Source organism: Choloepus didactylus, chromosome 2, assembly GCF_015220235.1.
Source record: "Choloepus didactylus isolate mChoDid1 chromosome 2, mChoDid1.pri, whole genome shotgun sequence".
NCBI classification, from domain to species: domain Eukaryota; kingdom Metazoa; phylum Chordata; class Mammalia; order Pilosa; family Megalonychidae; genus Choloepus; species Choloepus didactylus.
Genome location: NC_051308.1, coordinates 114706686 through 114726644, shown reverse-complemented (window position 1 = coordinate 114726644; position 19959 = coordinate 114706686). Strand labels below are relative to the sequence as shown.

Here is a 19959-nt window from a genome sequence, read left to right as displayed (position 1 = left end):
ACGTGAAGAGGAAATAAAGCTACATGAGAATAAGTCAGCCCAAGAATGGAAAACTTCTAGCAGGATGCCCATCGGGTCCTTTCCAGAATCATTAGTCTGAGAACTTCCCTTCCTTTGCAGAATTCAGTTCACTCCATCCTGTGGAGCTTTCACATGTGTTTAGGAACCCAAGAGTTCAAAGTCAAGTGTCTACAGGACAGATGGTGGGGCTTGGCTCTCCTGCCAGTGCAAAGGGAAGAACCCTGGATTCTCTTTTCCCAGGGAGCCTGTGCCTTAGGAACCTCTTTTCCAGCTTTTCTCAAGGGCTAAGGGAAAAAAAACCATTTGAGGTTCCGTGTGGTCAAGAAAAAGAGCGCATTCCATGTACAATCAAACCCAGAAATAAGTCTAGCCTTATTTGAAAACTTGTAAGTACATGTGTCCCATATTCAAATCAGGTTAAAATTAAATATTGCCTTCGCCTGCCAACAACTACCTGTGTGGCTCCAAGGATTACCTGGAGAACTTCTCTATGGACTGCAGGGGCCTCATCTGGACCATGAGAGGAAGAGCCTGCGGATCTCTCAAGCAGCCCTTAATGAACGTGTCCCAGTTTACCCCAATAACTGTGGGCCCTCTCCACGCCTCCTGGCTGGTCCCCAAATCCAGGGAAGGAGATGCTTTCCAGACCGTCCCAGGTTTACTCCTTGGCTTCCGGTTTGCCCTCTCATTGCTTCCCCCGGGTCCCGCCCGCCTGCGCTGGAGAGGGCGGGGCCCGGGGGCGGGGCCTGGGGCGGGGCCGGGCTAACACCGCGACCCGTCGCCTTGACGACCGCGACAAGATGGCGTCGCTGCAGAATGGGCTGCTGGCGCCCGACCCGGGGGCGCTTAGTCCCGAGCAGCTGGAGCAGCTGCGCAACTTCAAGGTGGGTGTGCACCCCCGCCTTCATGAAAGTGCAGCTCTCCCAGGACAGGGGCCCCCAGACAGGATGGAGGGCGTCCAAGAACAGGGAAGTGGGAGCCTGTTTCCAGATAAAGGGGCGAAGGGGTCGGGGGTCACCCTCGGTGGACCCTTGGGCTTTGGAGCCCTGAACAGAGCCGACAGGCGCCAAAAAATGCAAAAGAACTAAAACAGGGATCTGACCAGAGAAATGGGTCGAATCTACTGTCAGATATATTAAATTAGATACAGACAAGAACTTCCTGACGATCGGGACCCGACCGTTAAGGCCCCTAATCCTGAACAAGCAGCCGCTGGAGATGTTTCATCTGTAAATAGATGGACCGCTTAAAATTTCAAAGATCCTGGGAAGAGGCCTGGGTTAAATGTGCATGCTATTTCCCCATCACACCTCCAGGGCTGGAACCCTGAATCTGTCTCCTGTTGGAAAGTGGCTCTTTGCTCTTGCCCCCACAGATTCAGACTCGGATTGCTAATGAAAAATACCTAAGGGACCACAAAGAAGTAGAGCTGCTCATAAGTGGTTTCTTCAGGTAGGTGGTTGTTTTCCAGATTGGCCTTGGGCAACTAGTGGAAAATTTTACCAAATCTTATGGGGGATAAATGCCTGTCTCCTTCTTTCTTTAAATAAACCCTCCCTATTTCTTCCTTTAGAGTCTGAAAATTAGAAAATACTCAAAGATTGAATTTTTTCTAACTCTGCGATTGATGGCACATGAAGTTTCCTTCAGTTATCTCAGTCTTCAAAAACATCATTAATATTCACTCACTTTAACTGTAAGGATAAGTATATACCTTAATGACACCTTGAAGAGGAAATTTGGCATTGAGAAACCCAACAGGCAGCCAGTGAGATGTAGAACACTCTTCTCAACTCAAGTTGCTTAACAAGAGCACTAGTAGAACTTAAAAAAAAAAAAAATCAGATGTCTGGCCCTTTCTTACCTGAGAATCATTGTTGTAGAAAGACTCCAATGCCTCATACGTCTTGGGGAAAAGAGGACATTTTCCAAAGTGTCTGCGAGAATGTTCTTTTGTTCCCCCACACTGCCTTTCAGCCTGCCATTTGCTTGGGAAAAATCTATTAGGACGAAAGGCAAAGAACTGAGAGAGGAGAAAAAGTCAGGGAGCAACGGTTGATGAAAACATTAGAGCTATCTCAGATACTGTTAATTATAGACAAATAGGTAAGGTTGAGACAATAATAGTGGTTTCCATTTCCAAGCGCTGTGTTGGTTCTCTACATTAGCAGTTATCACAACATATAGTGATTGCATTGTCAGTCTTCCATTTCTGCCATTAGACTAAAGCTCCAAGCTGGTGGGGCCATGTTTGGGTCCCCAGTTCCCACACAGTATCTAGCATCTTGGTATATCTTTGCTGATCCTCCCAGAAACTCGACAAAAGGCAGCTTGTTATCATTTCTATTTTACACGTGAGAAAAGTTAAGGTCCAAGAGGTGAGGTAGCTTCCCCAGATTGCTGAAGCAGGATTCACACCCCTCATTTTCCCACTGAACTTGGTTGTAAGCTCACAGTCCACAGACCAGGGAGTTGGGGAGCACAGACGTGGGGCTCTCCTTTGTCTTCTCAAAAGTAGACCTGGGGAGGAGGTGTCTTTTTTTTTCCCCTAAGTCCCTTTGCTTTTCCTCTCACTGTTCTTCATGTTTTAGCCATTTCTCTGGGTGGCAGCAGACTCTCAGAAGGCAAATAGGGGAAGGAGAAAGAACAAATGGAAACCTATCCAGTTACTCTGTGAAGGTTGGTCTTTGGGCAAAGGCCAAGTTCTGGGCAAAAGTTAGTTTAGGGGTTCTCTGTTAACATCAGACCTGGGGATCAGGTCATCACTTTTTGTACCTTTTCTTCTAAATTGGAATAAAGGATGACACCATTCCTATCCTGGGGAGCTTGCAATACCAAGTTAGGAATAATGCCAGCAGAGAGGGGAGTTGGCTGGGATTACCACAACATTTGCATGTTTGCATCCTTCACAAAGAAAAGGATTCAGATCCTTGGGGATGGTGAATGAAGAGGGTGTTGTTTTAGTGACATGTCAGTGATGGCCCTACTCCTCTGGCCAGGTGCAGTTTCCAAGAGGAGGCTGGGTGTCTGGCCTGGCTGCCAACCTGTGACTGGGCTGCTGCAGGACAGCCCCAGGTCCCTTCCCTTTCCTTCCATATGATCCCCTTCCCTAGGCCGTATGAGCCACTCCACCTGCCCTGTCGCTGCCCCTGAAGCTACCCTATGTGAAAGCCTCCTGACGCTTTTAGTCCTTTCTCCTCTGTGGTATGGGGGAGGGAAGGAGAGGGCTTGTTATTTATTTGTTTGGTGTGATTGTTATTTTCTATGGGTGGTGCCAGGATGAGCCAAAACCAGCCACTCATCTGCACTAGATGCTTCAGATGGTCCTTCCTGAGAGAAAAGGGGAAGGGAGGAAAAGGGGCAAGAATCCTGGGCAGCATGCCTGTCCTCGCCTGCTCTGTAGGTCTCTGCTCCAGATTCACCCCAAGCCATGAAAAACTCTGAACTATCTGCTGCTTTTTTAAGGGGAGAGGCCTCCCCACTTGGATTTTCCAGATCCTGCTGACTCATGGCCGTTCAGCCACAGTTCTCCAAGCTATACTCACATATACAGTGCATGGAATGCTTAATACTTTGAATTTTAGATTCCCCAAATTGAAGTATAGGGTTCTAACTTATTTTAGGCATCCAGAAAACTTAGGTTTTAGGTTGGGGATGTGATAGCAAAATGTGAAATTGTAGAAAGGTTTTATGAGATGTTTTTGTAAATACCGAGGCAAATGAATCTTCCCCAAATACAGCACTGATGGGTTAACTGATCGTATCACTCCTCAGCTGGAAAATCTTCCGTAGTGCCACATTGCCTTTTTTTATTTAAAACATGCTATTGAAATATAAGACATGTACAGAAAAGTGGCATATGGTAAGTGTAAAGCTGGGTGAACTTTCACAAACTGAAAACATACGTGGTACCAGTATGTATCACGACATAGAACATTCCAGCATATCTGACCCTTCGTGGCCCCTTCCAGTCATCCTTCCCAATGGTAACCAGTATCCTGATTTCTAATAGCACAGACTCGTTTTGCCTTTTTGTACTTTATATAATGGAATTCTATAGTTTGTACTCTTTTGTTCCTGGTTACTTTTGCTCAACAGTATCTTATAGATCCTTTGTTGTTGCTGTATGGTATTCCACTGTGTGACCGTAGCATACTTTATTCATCCATCCCCATTGTCTTTGGAATTGATTATGTACATCTTTCCCTGGCATTCAAGGAGAGATGTTTTGTAAATAACCAGGCAAATGAATCTTCCCCACTCCTTCATTCCCCACTACTCCCCACACATGCCCCCAGCTCCAGCCAGACGGGACTCTTCTGTTCATTCCACAGACTCATGGAGCCCTGGCACAGATATTCCTTGAGTGCTCTCTCCTGGATTCTGGGGACACAGAGGTGGTTACAACCCAATTCCTACCGTTTAGGAGTTCACAGGCAATAGAACCAGAACTGTTTCCTTTCTATTTCTGTTTCTTTGCTCTTGCTGTTTCTACTGAGTCCAGAATACTCTTGACCCTTTGCCCTAGACTTTTGAAATCCCATGTATTCCTCAAGGGTCATTTCCAATGCCAGCTGCTCTGTGAATGTTTTTGGGGTCCTGCTTTCAGTAACTCCTCTCTCTTCTCTGATCTCCCATCGCACCACTTAATACCCTTCCTTCAGCACTTGGCCTTTTGGACATTCGGGAACTTACCTGTTCCCTTTCAGTGACTGTAAGCTCCTTGTGGGGGTGGGGGTGGGGCTATATTTTATCTTTTTTTTTTTTTCCCAATCAATCACTCAGCATCTAGCACAACGACTGACACACAACTTGGTCGTGATAATTATCCAATTGAATGGAAGGAGAAGGGGAGCAAAATTCTTGAAGTTTGGGAGGTAGGGGCTTCCTGGATAGGGCAGACGTTCTTCCAGTCTGGTGGGACAGGGGAGACCACTGGCCAAGAGAAAATATTGTAGAGGACAGTGGCCTTGGAGTCACAAGACCCAGGCCCTCTCTCCTCTATTTACTATCTTTATTAGCGTGGGCAAATGATTAACTTTTTGGAGGCTTGATTTTGTCATATGCAAATGGGGGCCTCATAATTGCTATATCCCAGGATTGTTGTAAAGTAAGGCAGTGTTTTTGAGTGGACTTTATGAACTGTGAAACTCTGTGCGATATGAGACATTTTCACTTCCCCTCTTGCATTGGGAAGGTGGATGTAATCACAGACAGTCCATCATACCCTCCCCGCCCCCCCACCCTGCCCCGGGCCAATGACCATCTTAAATCCTATCCTTCGCCATTTCAACTTTATTGTATTTCCCCCTGTGGGAATTCATGGTTAAACTTTCTTGGAAGGTCATGGGATTGTGCATCTGCCCCATGGCGGGTAAGCCTCTCCAGGGCCAGCCAGCCTTCCCTTCATCTTTGTCTCCCTGCCCCTGGCTTGGTATCTGGTTGTCTGGCAATGTGTATTGAATGAGTGACAACCCCACCTGGCTGCAGCATGGCTGCTTTGTGAAGTGAGCATTACCTAGGTGTATTTGCATTGAGGGTGTTTCACTCCTTGCCTCACATCCTGAGCTGAAGGACGATCATCTATCAAAGGAGTCCATGAGCTTGACTTCCAAGATGTGTGTCTCATGAAAGCACAGGATCCAGCAGCAGTTGTTGCTGCCTGCTTTATTTCCTACCCTTTATGTTTTCCAGAGAAATGTTTTTGAAAAGACCAGACAACATCCAAGAATTTGCTGCAGGTAAGGAAGGCAGTGACAGTTTGGGGTGTCTGATGGAACCAGCACAAGAAGTATTATTGTGAATTTAGAATCAGACAAGCCCAGGATTCTCCCTACAGAGTCTGGGGTACATTTTCACCTGATGTCCCCCAAGGGAGCTTTTTTCAGAAGGCTGCTTTCCTCCATTGTCATTTCCTCAAAATGAGGACAGAAAAGAAATGAGGCAGAACTTTGTAACGGTGAGGATTATTAAGAGTTTTGAGAGTCCCAAAGGAACATACTGGCAGCTGTTTCCCTGGGAATCTTTAAAGCAGGGTTTTCAACCCTGTGCACATTAGAATCACCTAGGGAGCTATAAAAAAATACCGATGCTAGGCCCCACCCCCGGCGATCTGTATTTAATTAGTCTGGGGTGGGGCCCAGTAGCCATAGCTTTAAAGGCTCCCCAGGTGATTCTAATGGGCTCAGCTGCCCGAAGTGGCTCAAGGTCAATGATATTTAGAGGGAAGGGGCCGGGTTGGATTATTTCTTATATTCTGTTAGCCCTGGGAGTTGGTTATGTTCTCTAACCATTTCTGACTGAATCTGAGTGAGTCTTTGCTGCCATAGCAGATGCTGCCTCTGATTCACGTTATGTTGAGTGTATAAAAACCTTCCTCTGTCATCATCCTGCTAGAGCCTGGCTCTCCTCTAAGAGGATATTTTCAGAGAGGGCGTGATATCTCAGAGACAGGAGCTGGCGAGCAGAGTTGAGACAAGAATAATACTTGGCATTCATTTGGGCTGTAAGAAGGGCTGGGAGCAGAAAACCCAGAGAATCCCTCAGCCTTCCGATGGCTTCCTGTGTGTCAGCTGAGGGACAGTGGCGGGGGCAGGAGCCAGCCTGTATAAGCCCTTCCTGGGAACACTGGAGCTGGCTAGCTCAGAACAGCGCAGCGGGGTGGGGGTGGGGGTGGGGGGCAGTAACTATGGGGACTGGCTGTGACATCTCACATTACATGGTAAAAAAGGGCCACCAGTAATAGCCTTGCGAAGACCAAGCCATCCTAACTTTCTAACAGAGTCAGCTGTGTCCCTCCCAGGCTTTTCTCCTCAGGTTTAGATGATTTCTTCTTTTTGATTCTTATCCCAGACTATTTCACGGATCCAAGACTTCCCAACAAGATTCACATGCAGCTAATTAAGGAAAAGAAAGCTGCTTAATTAGCAACGTGATGATGCTTGGCTGTTGGGAGAGACCAGCAAGAATCCAGCCTCAGGGTAGGTGTTAACCTCACTTACAGACAGAGCTTCTTTACTGGTGTGAAAATAAGCACTAGTTTATTGGTCCAGGGTGTGAAAGAAACCAAAGGGAGAAGCTAAAGAGAATTTTAATGCAAATGTTGAGTTTTCTTGACACTATTTTGGGAATTGTGGGACTGTGAAGAGAAGCCATGGGTTTGTCTAGCATGTCAGTAGCAGAAAGAGACAGCTATCTTCTTAATCTGGTGAAGGGGATTAAGAGAATGGAGATGGGAGTAGTTCAGGGGTACAGAGAATGATAAGGAAAGGGGGGTGGGACCAGTTAGTATCATGACCTTGTACTCAGACTGAAAAATTCCAGAATGCTTCTGCAGATGGCCTTTTCCTGTGTCCTTGGTGGTGGGAAAGAGGGGGTTTCGCATTGCTTCTGGAAGGAGCAGGAGCAGTGTCCCCATCTGCATCTCGGATTGGGCCCTTTCCTGCTCCCCTCACCTTTAAACCAGGCTGTGCTGTGAAGGCCATCACACATTTTTCAGGCAGGATGGTTTCTCAAACAATTTTGAAGGCTGGTATTTTTTTTTTTTTAAATCTGAGATGGGAAAAAGCCACACTCCTAATTTAACAGAACCATTTCTGTCTCACAGGGTCATCTGGAAGCAGGAGAGCCATGTAGTCATCAATGTGGGTCTCCAAGCTGCCTTGGGCTCTGTCTGCTGTCACAAAGACTTTTAAAGATACTCATTAAAAACAGACCTTCCTGCTCTCTGCTTTATTTCACTCAGAAGGAAGAAGACATCCTTTATGGGGCGCTGCTGTGCCCTACTTTGACCTGTGAGGCAGCAGGCTGGTTTCTCTTTTGGTGGTGGCCAGGGGCCTCTCCGCGAGGTCAGTGGGCTGTTTCCACAGGGGCCTCAACCCCCGGGGCTAGGTGCCCCTCCAGGCCCACTCACTCCCACGGCCAAGACGGACGGGGCCTGCCGGGAGGCCCCTGAGGGGACCGCAGCTGGTCATGGTGGACTAGGACCAAGTGGAGTCCACGCTTCAGCAGTGGCTCTTGTTTTTTCTTTATCTTGCCTCCTGAGTTACAGTACAGAGGGTGATGATTAACTTTTATTTCTACGGAAGCAATGAGAGGAATTGGGCTGGAAGGACAGCAAGAGAGAATGAGATTAGACATAGAAAACCCATTCAGGGTCATGAATATTTTGAAATACGAGCCTAACAGGTGACTCAGGTTGTGGACTTTGTTCCTGAGGTTTTTTTTAGGAACAAGCTGCCCATCTGTTGATTTTCACCTAAAAGGCAGGGGAGCGGATCAGATGGCCTTACGAAGCCCTCTCCAGACCTAAGGGTCTTGGGAGTCTTGCGTGTATATGTCCTTCCTCTCTGGACTCCACAGTCACTGCCTCCACTGTATAAAGAACCTCTCACCTTTGTGTCACTTGTCAACATCACCATGGCAACAGAAGCACAGACCATAGTGCTAGGAGGTTGTATTATTTTTATTTCCCCTGTCTCTGCCTGCCTTGTTCCCAGCTGCTGTCACCTCTAGTAGTAGAGAGGGCAACAAAACAAGGCATTTAAAGAACTACTAAATTGAACCTAATAAGACAGGATAGGATCCTGGGAGTTATTTTAAGTGCCTTCAGAATCACACCATTGTGCTATGACACTGGCAATGAGGTGTCTCTATTTAGAAAATCCAAATGAAGCCTTCAGCAAAAATCAGATGTCTACTAAGGACCTCTGATATGAAGTGTTACATTAGACACTCAGAACCTTTCCTGGAAGAAGAAGAGATCTTCAATGTGGGGAGACAGCAAAGTGTTTTTTAAGATACTCAAGTGCGTAACTTAGTACTGTGAGAATACAATGGCTACATCTTGGGGGGCAGGTGGTGACCTGGTACAAATAAGAATCTCAAATACATTTTTTTTTTTTTTTGGTTTAAACATGCAGGCACTTTAATTAAAATAGAGGTCTAATTTTTCTTTATATTTTTAGTTAGATAATGGGTGGAACATAATTTACAGACTTGCCTTGCTTCTTTTTTTTTTTTTTATCTTCATTTTATTGAGATATAGTCACATACCACGCAGTAATACAAAACAAATCATACTTTCGATTGTTCACAGTACCATTACATAGTTGTACATTCATCACCTAAATCAATCCCTGACACCTTCATTAGCACACACACAAAAATAACAAGAATAATAATTAGAGTGAAAAAGAGCAATTGAAGTAAAAAAGAACACTGGGTACCTTTGTCTGTTTGTTTCCTTCCCCTATTTTTCTACTCATCCATCCATAAACTAGACAAAGTGGAGTGTGGTCCTTATGGCTTTCCCAATCCCATTGTCACCCCTCATAAGCTACATTTTTATACAACTGTCTTCGAGATTCATGGGTTCTGGGTTGTAGTTTGATAGTTTCAGGTATCCACCACCAGCTACCCCAATTCTTTAGAACCTAAAAAGGGTTGTCTAAAGTGTGTGTAAGAGTGCCCACCAGCGTGACCTCTTGGCTCCTTTTGGAATCTCTCTGCTACTGAAGCTTATCAAATACATTTTAAAGCCTCATCTTCCTGAGTAATGAATGAACCTAACACATAGTCATACTGCAGCTACTTTATTTCAGATACTGTGCTGGCTCCTGTGGGTGAGCAGTGATAGTCCCTGCCACAGAGTTGATTATGGTCTGAGGAGTGGGCTCTCTTTCTCCCATAACGCTCATCTTCCTACTATCCTAGGCCCCGTCATGTAGTATTGTCAGTGTCCATTAATCTGAATATCACATCTATTAGACTAAAAGCTCCATGAGGGCAGGGACCAAATCTAAACATCTAACTTTCACTTTTGAAACACCAGCTTCTAACAGTGTCTGCCATATAGCAGGTCTCAATGAGCATTTGTAGTGAGAATGAATGAATGAATGAATGCATAATTGAGTGAGCAATCACATTACATTGTAATGGATATTATACATCTACAGTGGAAGTATGTATATAATAAAAAGGGAGGTAGAAGAAAGAGCACCAGGTCTCCTGGGGAAGTGGCAGGAGCTTCATGGAGACTGACATGAGATGGGTGAGAAAGGGTTTGCTGGACAACATAGGGGGTGAGGAGAGGTGTAGTCGTCTGGGTACCTCAGGTGCTTCTGCTCTACTGAGCAGGCTGGTGGTGGTGGGCCCTGTTTGTCACCTACTCATTCTCATTACTGCCTTCTTTCTTGCTAACAGAACCCTAGTTGTGTTGAGGGCAGCAGTGGGCTCATCTCCAAGTAGTGGATCAGGGTTGATCTCAGCCAACCATGACAATCACATTTCCCAATTTCTCAGCTTTTCTTGCAGCTAGGGGCAGCCATGTGTCCCTGAGCTATAGGTAGATGTGTGCTGGGGGTTCCTAGGAAACCTCTTCCTTTTTAAATTTAAAAAGGCAGGTGGGGGGCAGGGACAGATTCAGCTGGTGTAGCCCTCCCCATTCTTCTGATTTGAACCTGAATGTAATGGCTAGAGCTGGGCAGCCGTCTTGAGATCTTGAGGTGACTTGTAATAACCATCTTTCAGGGTTGTTTAGAGATAAAGAATGGACAATGTCTAGCACATGTGAGGCATATACAGGGGTATACCTTATTAGAGGTGCATAAAGAGCAAGGGTGGGGGGGGGAAGAAGATGCCAGATGAGAAGGTGGGGACAAATCACAAAGGCGCTGTGTAGTAGGGAAAGGAAGTCAGATTCTTATCATGTAGGCAGTAGAGAGCCAGTGATGAATTTTAAGCCAAGAGGAGTTCATGAAGAGATTTGCATTTAGAAACCCCAAGCTCAACAGAGCCTGGGAAAGGGAGTGTTTAACTCTGCCAGCTTCTAGAGCAGAAGGCGACAAGAGAAAAGGAGGTTGAGAATAGCTGTCAGATCTACCCAAAAGCAGTGTCTGCCCCACCCGCACTCCCAGATTTCTTCTCCACCTAACAGCTAGAATGCTCTTTTAAGAAACCTATCAGGTTATATCACTCCCCTGCCTAAAACCTTTCAGTGTCTCCCATGGACTTAAAATAAAATACATATGAGTTTCCAGGGGCTACAAAGCTTCGCAAGACCCCCTCCACCTCTTATGACTACTCTCCCCTCCCACCTCACTATGCTTCAGCCACCGCTGACCTTTTCTCTGTTCATTGGCCATGCCAAGGTAGTTCCCACTTTAAGGCCTTTGAACTCCTCCTGGATTACTCTTCCCCACATCTTCCCATGGCTTGTGGTCTGAGTTGGAATGTTCTCTGCTGAAAGGAAGTGAAAACTCTGCTTAGAATGACTCCGGTAGGGCTTACTTTTCTCACAGCAAATCTGGAGGTGGCAGCTGCTGCAGTTTCCTCTCTTTCCCTCACGGTCAAAGGAGGAGCTGGAAGGGACTGACTTACACTCACACCTCATTGATCAGAACTGTGTACCTGGCCACTTCTTTAAGGGAGCTGAGAAATTCAGTATTTAGGCGGCCAACAGTGCCTAGATACCTTCTTATCCCTTCCTCAGAGAGTCCTTAAGTGATCCAACTAAAATAGCCTCTCCCAGCCTTTTTATTAAAAATTATTTTAAAAATATTACCCTTGGCAGAGCCGAGCCCAGCATTGGTCCCGAGGCAGCTAGTCAGCCCGCCGCCCGTCTGTCTGTCCCCAGAGCCATGGAAAGAGCCAGTCTGATCCAGAAGGCCAAGTTGGCAGAGCAGTCCGAGCGCTATGAGGACATGGCAGCCTTCATGAAGGGTGCCGTGGAAAAGGGCGAGGAGCTGTCCTGTGAAGAGCGCAACCTGCTTTCTGTAGCCTACAAGAACGTGGTGGGGGGCCAGAGGGCCGCCTGGAGGGTTCTGTCCAGTATCGAGCAGAAAAGCAACGAGGAGGGCTCGGAAGAGAAAGGGCCCGAGGTGCGAGAGTACCGGGAGAAGGTGGAGACCGAGCTCCAGGGCGTCTGCAACACCGTGCTGGGCCTGCTGGACACCCACCTCATCAAGGAGGCCGGTGACGCCGAGAGCCGGGTCTTCTACCTGAAGATGAAGGGCGACTACTACCGCTATCTGGCTGAGGTGGCCACGGGGGACGACAAGAAGCGCATCATCGACTCGGCCCGGTCGGCCTACCAGGAGGCCATGGACATCAGCAAGAAGGAGATGCCGCCCACCCACCCCATCCGCCTGGGCCTGGCCCTGAACTTTTCCGTCTTCCACTACGAGATTGCCAACAGCCCCGAGGAGGCCATCTCGCTGGCCAAGACCACCTTCGACGAGGCCATGGCTGACCTGCACACCCTCAGCGAGGACTCCTACAAAGACAGCACCCTCATCATGCAGCTGCTGCGAGACAACCTGACGCTGTGGACGGCCGACAACACTGGGGAAGAGGGTGTCGAGGCTCCACAGGAACCCCAGAGCTGAGCCGCGCCTGCTGCCCACCCTGCCCTGCCCTGCCCTCTCCAGTCCCCCACCCCCGGCAGAGAGGACTCGTGTGGGGTGGGAGGCCCGACCCTTCTCCCTGAATGCCCTGCCCTCAGCTCAGGAAGGCTCCATGGAGAGGGACCAGCAGAGCCGAGGCCACCTGGAGCCACAGCATCCCAGCTGTCGGGTGCTCGTGACCACTGACCACCCCACCTGCCCTGGCCCTCTGCACCTCCTTCCTCTCTGCTCTGCCCATGACCCGGGCCTCTTCCTCCCCCCTCCTGCCTCCCCCTGCCCCTGCTGCCTCTGGATCTTAGGAACTGAGGAGTGGCTGAGAGGGGACTGTGGGGGGAGGCTGGGAATGAGTGTGTGTGTGTGTGACTGTGTGTGTGAGAGCAAGAGCAAGATGGAGAATGCGAGGGAAAGCATGTCTGCTGGGTGTGACCGTTTCCTCTCAATAAAGTTCCCCTGTGACACTCAAAAAAAAAAAAAAAAAAAAAAAAAAAAAATATTACCCTTAGCCATTTTCTGTCACATCACCCTGTTCTGTTTCCTTCAAAGCACTTGACACTGTCTGATATCTTGTTTATTTTCTTGTTATGGTCTGTGGCCCCAAGAATGTGAGCTGAGATGAGAGCAGACCTCGTCAGTCTCGTTCATTACAGTCAGCACCTAGAAGGATGTGTGGCACATGGCAGCTGCTCAGTACACACTTGTTGAATGACTGAACAGAGGGATGGATGGACGACTGAATGAATTCAGAAGACTGGCTGGCAGGATGAGGGCTTGATCTATGTGTGGCATAAAGAACAGATGGCATGTTTAGGAACAGGAATTGACAGGACTTGGTGGTTTGAACGGGTTGGAGTTATAAAGGGTAGTGTAGATTCTTGAATGACTCCCAAGTTTCTCGCATGGGCAAGCAGAGGAGTGATGGGGCCATTCACTACGAGAAGAAGCAGGGGAAATGGGGAGATTAATTTAGATCAAAAAGTTTCCACTGCATTTGCAATTGGGAAGTGGGTGATATTGATGTGAGTAGCTTCAGTGGGGCAAGGTGGGCAAAAATCAGACTGCAGTGGGTTTAGTAGCAAGTATGAGATAAGGATGTGGAAGTGGATGAACCTGCCCGTGGAGACCACTTCCCAGGAGCATGGCTGTGGGGGGAAGATGGGCGGAAAAGCAGTGGTTTAGAAGAGAAGGCAAGGTCAAGGGTGGGTTTTTGTAATGGGAGATGCTTGTGCATTCAGTGATCTGACATTTTTCTGACTCTTCTGTATTTTACTTTTAGGTTAAAAATATTTTTTTAAAAATTGGAATTGCTGCTTATGTTTGATATAGAGAGAGTAAAGGCATGAGCTACAGGGGGTCTGTAGGCAGGCCTAGCTTTGCTACTGAGTGAACTAAAGCAATCTCTCTTGGTGTTAGGTTCCTCGTCCTCAAAATCGGAGCGGTAGCTGTCACAATACACTCGCCTTCATCCTGCTGTTCTCCTTTGAGATGTTCACATGGTGGGAAGGAAGGGCAGTCTCAGTCTGCTCGGGACTGGCCTCTACTGCCCTCTCCTGGGCATGGCTGCGGAGTGCGACAACACTTGGAGAACGCCTGTTTCAGGCCTGAGTGGGGTCAACAGGAGGAAGGAAAGAGGGAACAGGACTAGGAGTGGGAAAATATTCACAGATTTAGATTCAAGAAGTAGAAAGTTTCTGCAGAAGTGCTTCAGAAGCACCTTAGATGTTTCCTTCTGAAAGTGTTTGAAGAAAGAAACCATGTAAAGTTGGCCATTCATTCATTTGTTCATTCACTTATTTATTCAACATTCATTCAACAAATGTCAGGGCAAATTTTGTGCCCAGGATGCAAAGTTTTGGAAAAAAGACACACTCTTTTATCAAGGAACTCATAGTCTAGTGAGTGAAGACAGATACATAGATAATTATGGTATAATTTCAAAAGCAAAATGATAAGAGAAACGCATAAGCCATTATGGGCTCACGGAGGAGAGGCACCTGATCAGTGCTGTGGCAGTAGGGTGGGGGCACAACAAGGAGGTGGTCAGAAAATGTTTCCCAATGCAGGAGCTGAATGCTAAGAGATTAATAGCAACCACAGGCACCAAGTTTCACTGTCTATTACCATGTCTTCCATTGTTAAATCTGAACGGTAATTCTTGTTTCCTAAGGGAACTTCTCACTGAAGTCTTCCCTGACTTTAATTTCTATCTTTAACACAATCTTTCAGGGCCTTGGTTTTCATATCTGTAAAAAGAGGGATTTATATTAGCTGTCACCTCTGAGCATTGCTGATGTGACTGAACAATCTGAACACTAACATTCTGTTTGCAAAAAACACCTCCCTGGGAGCAGACTGGCATGTGGACATGAACCAAATGTGCTTTGCACCCAATAGCCTCTCACTAAATACTTATTAAAAAAGAACAGATCCAACTTCTTAAACCCTTCCTGTTGTTCCTTTGGGTTCTGAGTTTTTGTACCCATAATAGGTGATACATGAAGTGTACCTTGTGGCTTTGTTTGTGAGGATTATCATTACACACCCAGGCAACTTACCCAATGTCTGGCCCATAGTAGGTCTCCACAGGTAGCAGCTATTATTTCAGTCAGGTAGCAGAACTCGGAATTATTGTCCCAGGATCAATTTAACCTGGTGCAAGGGACAGTCACTGAGGAGAAGATCACAGCGTGGGCACCCTGGTGAGAGAGAGCAGTAGGGGATAAAATGAATGCAAGTTGACATGTTGGAGTTTAGGAGTATTTGAGACTGAAGACCTGGAACTTTCTTGAGAAAGCTTCTTCAAGGCCCAACACAAGGTTCCAGGTGGCCTGGAATCTGAGGCAGTTTGTTCAAGAGCAGGATTCCACAAAGTACCCTATTCTTTTGTCACTGGGCACATCTGCCCCACAGAATTACAATGAGGAGCAAATCTCTGGGACTGGGAGAACAAAGTCTCAGTAATCATCTTTGGCTGTTGGTAGAACTGGTTTGGTTCAATTACAATGTACCTGAAACCAAAATCTGGTGGAAGGAGGCTAAATGGGTTACTGTGTTTAGTTCCCACACTTTATGACTAGAGCAATGAGAACCAGATCCCGAAGGGGTCTGAATCATAGACTCTCTTAAAGTAGAAATGGCCTTAGAGTCCCATCTTTTTTTTTCACAGATGAACAAATTTACCCACAGATTACAGAGTGGCAGAGGGCTGGCTCTCTCCTGATTTCCAGTTTAATGTGATTCTAGCCATCCATGATTCTTTTTTTTTTTTAATATATATTTAAGGTTCCTCCATGTCTTTTCATTGTTTGATAGCTCATTTCTTTTTTTTTTTTAAATTCAGTTTTATTGAAATATAGTCATATACCTTACAATCATCCACAGAGTATAATCAGTTGTTCACAGTACCATCATATAGTTGTGTATTCTTCACCACAATCAATTTTTGAACATTTCATTACTCCAAAAAATAAAAATAAGAATAGTTATCCCTTTTTAGTTTTTAGTGTATTGGAATAGCTAGAAGGAAATACCTGAAACTGTTGAACTGCCTTGATTCTTGAAGATGACTGCAGAACTACGTAGCTTACATGATATGACTGTGTGATTGTGAAAACCTTGTGGTTCACACGCCTTTTATCCAGGGTATGAACAGATGGGTAGAAAAATGGGAACAAAATTTAAATGAATAATGGGGGGGGATTGGGGAGAGGGAATGTTTGGAGTGTTCTTTTTTACTCGCATTTTTATTCTTATTTTTATTTTGGTCTAGTTGGTTTAGAGTATCATTCAAGCCTTGTACTTCCTTATTGGATTTTCTGACTAGATGGTCTATTTTTGAGAGTGGTGTATTAAAGCCTTCTACTACTAATGTAGTACAGTGAATTTCTCCCTTCAAATCTTTCAGTACTTGTTTCCTATATTTAGGGGCTTTGCTGTAAGGTACATAAATATTTATATTTGTTACATCTTCCTGTTGACTTGTCCCCTTTATCAGCATATAATGACCATCTTTGTCTCCTGAACTGTTTTGTGACTTAAAGTCTATTTTATCCAATATTAGTATAGTCATCCTAGCTCTCTTTTGGTTACTACATGCATGGTATATATTTTTTCCATCCTTTCACCTTCAGCTTACTTGTATCTTTGAATTTAAAGTGAGTGTCTAGGAGGCAGGATATAATTTGGCCATGCTTTTATATCTTGCTAATCTCTGCTTTTTGACTGCAGAGTTCAATCCATTTACATTTAAAGTCACTACTGATGATGCAGAACTTTCTTCTGCCACTTTATTATTTAGTCTTTGTAAGTCTTATGCCTTTTTTTGTCCCTCACTTCCATTAATGCCTACTTTTATATTTATTTCATTTTTTTGTGTTGTACCACATTGAATACATTCTCTTTTCTATCTGGATATTCCACCTGTTTTCTTTGTGGTTACCATGAGGTTAAAACTTAACATCCCGAATTTATAATAATCATAATTGGTTTGACACCAGCTTAACTTCAATAACATGTACATAAACATTTCCCATAACCCACTGTCCCCTTGCCATTTTTTGAACTTGTTACCACTTATATCTTTGTACATTGTATGTCCAAAAGCATAGATTTATCATTACTTTTTTTACATTTGTATTTTAGCAACTGTGGAAAGTAAAAAGTGGGGTTTCATACCAAACAATACACTACATTACTGGCATTTATAATTACACAAATGATTACCTTTACTGCTGTTCTTCATTTCTTTATGCTGCTTTGACCCACCCTCTAGTGTCCTTTCCTTTGTCTGAAGAAGTCCCTTTAACTGCTCGTAAGGCAGATCTAGTGGTGATGAACCCCCTCAGGTTTTGTTTATCTGAGAATGTCTTAATCTCTCCCTCATTTTTGAAAGAAAGTCTTGCCAGATATAAAATTCTTGGCTGGCATTTGTTTTCTTTCAGCACTTTAAGTATTTCAACTACTGCCTTCTTACCTCCATGGTTTCTGATGAGAAATCGACACTCAGGCTCCCTTGTATGTAACATGTTGCTTTTCTCTTGCAGCTTGCAGCTTTCAGAAGTCTCTCCTTGTCCTTTGCATTCAATAGTGTGATCAATATATGATGGCGTGTATTTTCCTTCATGTTTATCCTGTTTGGTGTTCTTTGGGTTTCTTTGATATGAATATTCACTTTTGTTAAGTTTGGGAAATTCTCTTTCATTATTTCTTTGAATATTCTTTCTTCTCCTTTTACCCTTTCTTCACCTTCTGGGACTCCCATAATGCATATACTGATGGTGTCCCACAGATGCCTCAGGCTATTTTTGCTTTTTATATTTCTTTTTACTTTGTTCTCCTCAGCCTAACTTCTTTCAAGTGTCTTGTCTCCAAGTTCATTGATTTTTCTGCCAATTCCTATCTGCTCTTGAAACCCTCTTGGGCATTTTTCATTTCAGTCATTGTGGTCTTCAACTCTAGTTGTTCTGTTTGGTTTCTTTTGAAAATTTCTATCTCTTTACTAAATTTCTCATTCCTTGTTTTCCTGATATCCTTTAGTTCTTTTTCTGAACTTTGCTCCATCTCCTTCAACATTTTTAAGATCATTTTTTTAAAAGGCTTTGCTCAATATGTACACATTCTCATCTTCCTTGTGTTTTCTGGACTTTTATCCTCTTCCTTTGGATGGGTCATCATTTCCTGTTTCTGTTAGTCTCGTACTCTTTTGATGTACATTGTGCTTTTTAATATTTTAAAATCTTAACTGTGATATATCCCCTGAGATGTCTGTTTCTTGGTTTTGTAACCAGCTGGTGATAAGACAGAGATTTCCTTGAGCTTCAGCCCTCCTATCAGGAAGGTCTGCCTAAGACAAATGCAGCATGAGGATTCCCTGTCTTTGTAGGCCTCTGTCTTGTCCTGGGCTTTTGCTTGTTAGTTGTTTTGGAGTTCCCCTGTGTACAAGAGTTTGGTTGTCCCCTATGTTTCCCAGGAGACAAACTTTCCTCTCCCGGGTGTTTGAAGCTGGTAGGCCTTAGTCTCACTGTCCACCTCTATAATTTTTTTAGTCCTTTTGTTGTTTCAAGCTGCTTTTGCTGGGAGAGCAAATTCTGGGAGGAGGGTGCAATGGAGAGGACTTTCCCGTCAGTCTTTCCTAGCTAAAACTGGGCCAGAGACCCATGAAGGGGGTGCAGATTGGCTCCAGAGTGCCCTGGGGTGGGGATCAGGAAGGGCACCAAGGACTTCTCTAATGGCTACCCAAAGCTGAGCTTTCCTGGCTTACCCAGAAATGCAGCCCTTCTGCTAATTGCCCCCACAGCCCTGAGGAAGCACAGCATCTTTGTCTTCACTGCCACCACCCCTGTCTGGGGCAGTTTGAAACAATGGCTGTTGCTGCCCTATCCAGGGTGGGCTGAAACAATGGCAGCCACTGCCTTTGTCTAAGTTGGGTTTAAACAACAGCTGCCCTCAGAGTCCGGCCCTCAGCAATCCAAATTTGCATCAAAGGCCATGATCAGTGATCAGCCATGCCCACCCCTGTTCTTGGGGAAGAGGATTTATATATCCCTTTTGGTCACCATCACCTAGCTAGGGGATGGACTCCACAGCAGTCTGCTGTAAGAGTGCTGCCAGTAGCTGCCACATGGGGAGTAATCTACTGTTTCTTATTATACTCTATCAGCCTCTTCCTCCTGCTCTTCCCTGTGTGCTGCATAGTGTTCTCCTGGCTTCTGAAGTTTCCTGTTTAACAGTTGTTTTGGTGGAAGGACTGAGCCTTGGAGATCCCTACTCCACCATCATCCCACAATCCTTTCCAATGTATTCTTGATTACATATGTTCAATAGACCATAGCACTGTTAGGATTAAGCTACAATAAAATCCAAATGCAATGTCTATTTGACCTTGGAATATACCACTGTATGATCTTTTTCTCAGCTGATGACCCTTCTAATAGTAGCGTAACAGATTGTGAGATGTTATATAACAAATAAGAGAATTTGCTACTGGGAATTTTGGTGGCTGACAGTACTCAACTGAGTCCTCTTCTAGGAATTACCCTTGACTAAAAAGTCATCCAAAGATCATGCCTCCATCCTGGGACAGCCTGCATCTAATAACCGGTCAGTGTGGAGTTTAAAGGTCTGGTCTTCTTGTCTCAGTGGGGACACTTCTGCAGAGCCACCACAGCAACAAAGCTCCTTCTAAACAACATTGTAGACTTTCCTTCTTAACAGGTGTTGATCTTGACAGCACACCTGTTCCAGTTTTCTATTGCTGCCATTATGCAAAATACCCGAAATGGATTGGTTTTTATAAAGGGGGTTTTATTTGGTTACAAATTTACAGTCCTAAGGCCACAAAGTGTCCAAACTAAGGCATCAACAAGATACCTTCACTGAAGAATGGCAGATGGCATCCAGAACACCTCTGCTGGGAAGGCATATGGCTGGCATCTGCTGGTCTTTTGCTCCTGGGTTGTGTTTCAAAATGTCTTTCTCCAAAATGTCTCTGGGTTTTTGTCTTAGCTCCTCTTCTCTCACAGCTCCTGGGTGTCTTTGC

The 19959-nt window shown here is 45.3% G+C and overlaps 2 protein-coding genes across 2 annotated transcripts; both read left to right on the top strand.

The window, feature by feature from the left end:
- Positions 1 to 807: 807 nt before the first annotated feature.
- On the top strand, positions 808 to 7746 carry RIIAD1 (regulatory subunit of type II PKA R-subunit domain containing 1). The gene is made up of 5 exons (XM_037814692.1): positions 808 to 905; positions 1397 to 1473; positions 5716 to 5762; positions 6874 to 7001; positions 7628 to 7746. The coding sequence occupies exons 1-4, from the start codon at positions 822 to 824 to the stop codon at positions 6942 to 6944; spliced, it is 279 nt and encodes a 92-aa protein (XP_037670620.1). The 5' UTR covers positions 808 to 821; the 3' UTR covers positions 6945 to 7001; positions 7628 to 7746.
- A 3489-nt stretch (positions 7747 to 11235) lies between these two features.
- Positions 11236 to 12407, top strand: LOC119517722 (14-3-3 protein sigma). The gene has a single exon (XM_037814678.1). It carries the CDS (start codon positions 11661 to 11663, stop codon positions 12405 to 12407), a length of 747 nt encoding a protein of 248 aa, XP_037670606.1. The 5' UTR covers positions 11236 to 11660.
- Positions 12408 to 19959: the final 7552 nt, after the last annotated feature.